At 41.3% G+C, this 7,170-nt stretch overlaps 1 protein-coding gene across 2 annotated transcripts; it reads right to left on the reverse strand.

Annotated features, from left to right (window-relative positions):
• Window positions 1–128: 128 nt before the first annotated feature.
• Window positions 129–6,659, reverse strand: ptges3b (prostaglandin E synthase 3b (cytosolic)). Of its 2 annotated transcripts, none has more exons than XM_061843361.1 (8): window positions 6,515–6,659; window positions 4,954–5,067; window positions 4,512–4,581; window positions 4,335–4,433; window positions 4,168–4,257; window positions 764–817; window positions 618–645; window positions 129–527 (listed from the first exon to the last, which is right to left on the reverse strand). In XM_061843361.1, exons 1-8 carry the CDS (start codon window positions 6,526–6,528, stop codon window positions 508–510), a joined length of 489 nt encoding a protein of 162 aa, XP_061699345.1. In that variant the 5' UTR covers window positions 6,529–6,659; the 3' UTR covers window positions 129–507. The 2 variants fall into 2 exon arrangements, with proteins under 2 accessions (XP_061699345.1, XP_061699335.1); XM_061843351.1 differs by lacking the exon at window positions 6,515–6,659 and adding an exon at window positions 6,230–6,457.
• Window positions 6,660–7,170: the final 511 nt, after the last annotated feature.

Below are 7,170 nucleotides of genomic sequence, written 5' to 3' on the forward strand. Positions count from 1 at the left end.
AATTCACGGCACATGGAAGGCTTTAGCGGAACCCCAACTAATTATTTTTACCTTGGTTTTTTTTTTTTTTTTTTTTCTCCTGGGACAAAGGAAACTACACTATTTACCTAACTTAAAAACCACAACAGTTCACAAAAAGGTTTTACTAATCATCAACCACAATTCCATTGAAGTCAATCTAATCAACACATATTGCTCAATTGAGGACAAGCGTTTCCATCCATTGAAGTGTGCTTCATTGGTCAAATAAGAGTAAAGCAAAGATACCTGACGTGCAGTACAGCAAATGGAAGTGGAGTTAACTGCTCCGTACGTTACCATGCATAATCAACCTTCACAGGAGCGGAGAGCAGAGGCTATGCAATTAATTATGGCTGCCAACATTATTTTTTTTTTTTTTTTTACACTGCCTTTAAAAAAAAAAAAAAAAAAAATTGTAAAAGTGTTGATTTCTTTTGCTTCCTTTGTCTGCTGATCTTCCGTTCCTTCCAGGGTAGGTATTAGTCTCTATTCCAAATCTGGCATTTCTGAAAGTAAGGAGAAATAAAACTTCAACTCCCACGTACTCCTATAATGAAGTGACTGAACTTGATGTCGCGTAAGGAAGGATTTCTTACTTTCGTCGTCGCTGTCTGCAGACTCATCCTGGAAAAAAGGAAATGCGGTTAAACAAAAAATTAAAAAAAAAAAAACATGGAACTGACCATTACCAATGTCATGGCTGAAGCTGTTTTAAGGAAGACAAAAAAAAAAAAATTCTTACATCTTCACCATCTAGATCAGGTTGGAAATCATCACCTCCCATGTTATTCATCATCTGTCAAATGAAAAGTGAAAGAGTTGAAAAACCAAAACAGCAACTGATAAAACAATCCGATGAATGGCACAGGAGCACCCCTCCCATGTTCCTTTTGACACCTTCATAAAACATTTATATGATTTACATTGTACCATGGAAGGAATATTGTCCCATTAGTTTGTCGGCACTATTTAATTAATAAGTAATTGCAATTGTAATGACTGGTGTAATGCAATGTAATTACAGTTTAACCATTCGTGGGCAGCGTCCCATTTTTGGGACATCATGGTTTCACCCATTATATCTATGTCTTCATGTGGCCTGCAATTGACCAGCAACCAGTTCAGGGTGTACCCCGCTTCTCGCCCCGAGTCGGCATGCCCTCGACCCTAGTGAGGATAAGCTGTATGGATTAAAAAAAAAAAAAAAAAAAAAAAATCAACAACCCTTTTGAGACAGAGGAAGGTTTGCAAAACATTACTGATAAATACCGAGAGTTTTCTAAATGGCTGTAATCTAATTGATAATTATCAGAATTGCCAATATTTTACTGGTATCACACAAGAATACACTTACTTAGCCAGGGCCCAGTATAATTTGTTACCAGCATGCAGCAAAAGGAGAAAAATATTTTTATGGCATTTCATTTTTATCATCGCACGGATTGTTCGCCCCAATCCCCCAGCATTTTAGAGTGATGGAAGCGGCACTAATTGTTGACTTTTTCCTTTTTTTTTTATTCCCGTGTCCATTATTGCTGATGAAATGATGCAGTTTGTCCCTTTTTCAGTTCATTAAAAGGTTAATCTTCATGCCCAGCATGTTATGTTTCATTTCCAATACAAAGTTAATGAGGAGCTGAATAATGAGTTCAGCTGCCTGATTGTCAACATATTTAGTAGCCTTTACACTGATCATCTTGATCGGTATCAGCCGATAATTGGCATTTTATGATCAGCTTTGTCATAATTCGCCAAGCCGATCACTCTGCAAAAGATTCACGCCACCAACATGTATGGAATATTGAAATCCTAAAGCTAGGTGACATTTAGCCTTGTTGTGTCTTTTAACAATATCTGACTGCCAATAAAGTTATTTTAAAAAAGGGCAGTGTGGTATAGACTCCTGGAACTGACAAAAAGACAAATTTGGTCTTTAATTATTGTTCTACGTAAGACTTCTGCAATAAAATCTGGTATTGCAATACCACCGCATCCCGTCTTTCACTGAGCTTTATCTTGTCAACTCACACGTGGCAAGAAACTCACATTATGCGTTGTTTTTTCCACGGAGTGTCAGAAATGCTTGGATTTTTTTTTTTTTTTAACGCCTTAATGAATTGTCATTTGAAAATTGCATTTTATATTTCCTTGGGTTGTCTCTGAGCGATACTAAAATTGGTTTGATGAGTTCAGACTTGTGTGTGTGAGCTAGATATGCGAAAAAATTTTCACAGCCCAGCGTTCCCTTGACACTTCCGATTTGTGGCTTCAGACCTTCCTGTGTTTCTATTCACAAAAAGAAAACAAATAAGCGTGGAAAAAAATAGAGCCAGATCAGCATATTGTGGTAAGATGTCTTGATAAAGTGCATCACATCACCCAATTAGAGTACGAGTGGGTTTGTGAGCGGATTGGCTGCGCATCAAGCCACACCCAGCAGCTTCCTTTGTCTTGCTTGTCTCGTCCACGCTGTTGACCGTCTCGCACACATAGTGCTGTAGTTGTCTTTTGCGCTAAATTTTTTTGTTTACATGATGAAAAATGTTCGATGTAGTTACGATACCACGTAGGCGTTGTGCCCCTGCCTTGCTCCGCGGTACCCAAGAGGTGGTAACTTTGCATGCACTTCCGTTCTTTTGGAATCCAGCGGGAGGAATCAATCACTTTGCGCAACAAACGGCACTGGCACTGTGGTACCTACTGGGATGTCTGCTCGAGCTCTGGACAGGGCACTTTTCTCCTTTTTGGACCCTGCATTGCAATTCGCCCCCTCTAGGACAAGGGTTTTCGGCAAGCAAAGGCTGGTTGGAAAAATTTCAAAGACACTGCCACAGAAGCGTGCCTCGGTATAGTGCTCCTCGTCGTTACATAGAGGAAGAGTTTCCTAACCTCATCAGTGAGAGATGGCGGGAGGAAGTTTTTAACTTATAAAACAGGCCTTTTGGAAGAAAACACCTTTGCGTATTTTCTTAAAGGACCGTGTTTAAAATCATGTGTGGTAATGCTGCAGGTGAGTGAACTTAAAGTCTCGACGAGCCTCTCCTCCGCCACCAACACAAGCCTCTTTGCCTCTAGAAGGGATAGAAATGCAGCACGAGCTGTTGCTAGTGTGTACAGTGAAAGTTTACCGACGGCGACCAGGGAGGAATAGTGTTTAAGAAAGGACACGTTGATGCTGAGTCTTTAAAGGAACCAATAAAGCTTTCGGAGCAACAAACCGGTGCTTCGTACCATTATAGTTTCCTCCACCAAGGCGTCTCTCCTGCGTCTCTCGACCACGGTCAGACGCCCGTTGCAGTAAAGGTTAACAAAAGTTTTTGAATTAAAGTGTTAAGTGAATATGTGTACTGTTGTAATCATTATGTGTACTGATGTAATCTTAGTCTCAAATATGTTAAATATAAATACTGATTACATATTTTAATCATTCTGGTACCCACATACCTGAAAATTCATGATTGGGGGGGTGTCCCCATTAACAGCAAAGAGAGATTACTGTATATATAAAATCGATCCATTCATTTTCTTGGCCACTTATCCTCACAAGGGTTGTGTTGAGTGCTGGAGCCTATCCCTGCTATCAGAAGGCAGATGGCAGTGTATACCCAGAACTGGTCGCCAGTCAATCGCAGGGCACAGGAACAGAATACAGTCGCACATGCAATCACACCTAGGGGCAATTAAGAGTGTCCAACTAATGCTGCATGTTTTTTTTTTTGGGGTGGGGGATCTGGGACGAAACTAGAGTGTCCAGAGAAAACTCACACAGGCACAGACTGAACATGCAAACTCCACACAGAGGGGCCGGGATTGAACCCAAGTCCTCAAACTTGTGAGGCCAATGCTTATATAAAATAAAAATCCATTTAACAACATGGTAAAGTCTACATAACAAACTTCAGATTTTGGGTATGTTGGTTTGAACAGCAACACCAGCCCGAAAAGTTCGAGACCACAGCTTTAGATGTGCAGTGTGATTACTGTCATCCATGTATGATATTTCACGGGCTGTTTTCTGTTAAGGTGAAGCACATTTTCCATGAAAATTAAGGTTAACCTTCGACCCGTACAAGTTCTGGGGTGTTGGAACTTTGAAGGTTTCACTGTGATAAACAAATGTGGAATGTATAGTTTAAGAATGCTTACGTCTGAGAATTGATCAAAGTTTCCCATCTCCTCCTCCGAGTCGTCCTCCCACTCTTTCCAGTTGTTAAAGTCAACACTGAGCCACCTCAGCTGTGGAGAAAGACCCCATAAAACATAATCTAACCTCCGAGGTGCAATTTTGAACGCGTCTTGAGAGGGTGACCAACCTGGGCCTTCTCTTTCGTAAGCCTCGGCCATGACTTGCCCGGCTGCTCTTTCCGCAAATAGCACAAGACAGATCGATCTGTGCGTTTGTGTTTGGATTCCTGCATTTAGAAGGACATCGATGATGAGTGGGGGGGATTTTTTTTATTTTGCGGTCAGTGTAGCTTACCAATACTTACATTTTGATCAATGGCGTCAAAGAGTTCTATTTCGTTGTCATGTTTGACATTGTCAGTTCCACCAACACAACTGGAAAAACAAACAATTACACACCTAGCCTCACTGGTCCTTCTTTAGTTTGTTTTTGAATCTGTTGCTGTTGAACCTGCTGTCATTCATGTTTGTAGTTGCAACCTGAATGGAATTTTTTTTTTTTTTTTTTTTTTTGGGGGGGGACTGATCAAAGTGGAAATGTGTTCACCCCACTTGAGGTTCCAGTTTCAAGCTTCTTGGAAATTTGGATTTAATTCAATGATTTTGGCTACCATCAAGAACATTTTTGCTCCGAGATACAGTTGAAATAACATCTCCAATGTGTGCCGCATACACAATGAAGAAAAACCAATGACAGTTTAAAATAACATGGGAATATTGTCTGCAGTAATTGTCATATATACATACCTGAAAGCACATTTAGTTTTATCAAAAGTGACTTTTACATCTTTGCTGTCCACAACACAAAACTCTATAAAAACAGAGTCCCTCCTGTCGTACCACTTGGCACTTGCTGGATGCCTGAGAACAAACGTAAGAGCACAGAAACTCATTATAATGAATTAAATAATTGTATTTTACTTTGTAAGTGTAGAAAAGTTGACAAATGTGAGAAGCTCAGAATAGTTATTGTACAAATTTAAACACGGCACAGTGCACAACCGGTTAGCACATTTGCCTCACAATTCTGAGACCCGGGTTAAAATCCAGCCTAGCCTGTGTAAATTTGCATGTTCTCTCTCTCGGTTTTCTCAGAGTACTCCAGTTTCCTCCCACCTCCCACACATGCATGGCAGGTAAACGGAACACTAAATTGCCCGTAGGTGTGAATGTTGTCTACTGCCCTCTTCCTTTGACCCACAGCAATCTGTGATAGGCTCAAGCACATCCACAACTCTAGTGAGGATAAGCCGTAGAGAAAATGAAAGGTCGAATTTAAAACATTTAAAGAATTATTCATTATTTAGAAATACTTTACAGATAACGCATTATGGCCGACGGTTCACCTATAACAGCTTTCCGTTAATAAAGTCAGCATCGGGTGACGACAGTGTCAAGTTTCAGAATCAAAAAGCTTTTGTTAAACTAAAGAAAATTCCGAGTTGGGGTGCAGTGTGCCATTCATTTGAGAACGCAAACAGCTCCTGATGTCGTGAACAAATCTTGACCGTTTTGTTAAGCCATATTCATCATGGGATGGCAGCGACTGTAGTCTGTAAATACATGTGGCATCAAATAACTTTAATAAAGTCCTCCCTTTCAACGTTTTCGCTACGCCGCTCACCTTAAAAGAGCAACAGAACGCCGCAGTTCTAACTTGGACAAAAACCTGATACTCTTTCGAACCGGCTCGAATGTCGTTGAATGAATTCTCTGTGCTAGCCACGCTAACAGTTGACTTAGTTGAGCCATGCGGTCCACCTGACTTACCCCGTAACATAATACAAAAGAAGTAGTAGTCCCAACGAAACCCCGCATACGACAATACGCAGTAATACCCGGAGTATTTAAAGAGTGGTGTGAACTGGCCAAGCAAGTCAACGATAGCCCATAGTTGACCGAGGTAAAGGCCAGCCTCCCGCCATTACTGCAGCGTGTTGTCGGGCGGCTAACGTTAGCCGGCTCGCTCAGCAATATTTCCATTTCTCTGCCGCCGCCCCGGCCCGCGTGTCACGAAACTTACATGTCTTGACGTGAAGTCATTGTCTTTTTTTTTTTTTTTTCGGAGACAGAACAGTCTCGTGGAAAAAAAAGAGCGCTTAACGCGTGCGGAGTGAACAAACGTTGGCCACACACAGGCAACGCCGAACGTCACCAGCCAGCGAGTGGAGTTTGAGCGTGGACGTTGTTACGTAGTCGAGGTTTGAGAATACCGACGGAGGGACGTGCACGTCACGTCGGCCCTGCTAGACCTTTCTAGAGCTTTTAGCCAGGCCACGCGCAGCGGCGACGGTTGTTTAGTACTTACCGGCTTTCCCCCATAAATTATGATTCTACATTTGGAGCCAAACAACAAATCCTGCGATTAAAGATTATTATATATTCTTTATAATTCGGCCGTTTCCCCATGAATGCAGCCCTCACCAACTACCTCGACGAATGAGGTATCCCGACCGCAAACGGCTGGGGATTACTTTTGTTTTCTTTTTTTTGTTTGTTTTTTAAAATCCGTGTTACCATGGTGGCACAATTTCCCTCAAACTGTGAACAACGTCCCTTATTTCACGCACCTCTCCGCATGGTCACGGCAGCCGTTTACAGGTCCACGCATTATGTTCCACAGCTCAACATTGAAATTATTGAAATTGTATTCCATTACTTTGTAGTTCTGGGCTGCGACAATAAAGGTTGGAGGGCTAAAGTTTCCTTTTTCACATTTTCTGGCACCGATCTTGGGAGTCACTTAAAATGTTGACATATGTATCAAATAATTTATAAACAGCCATTTGCCGTGGCAACTGCAATGCTTCATTGCTAACGTTTTGTTTCATGTAAACAGGTAGCGCCTTCCAGAAAATACGCTATATTGCCAAAAGTATTCGCTCACCTGTTTTGACTCACATGAATTTAAAGGTCAAGTGTCATGAATTGGATGATTTTTAGTATGTTATTAATGAAAAAACG

Source organism: Syngnathoides biaculeatus, chromosome 2, assembly GCF_019802595.1.
Source record: "Syngnathoides biaculeatus isolate LvHL_M chromosome 2, ASM1980259v1, whole genome shotgun sequence".
NCBI classification, from domain to species: domain Eukaryota; kingdom Metazoa; phylum Chordata; class Actinopteri; order Syngnathiformes; family Syngnathidae; genus Syngnathoides; species Syngnathoides biaculeatus.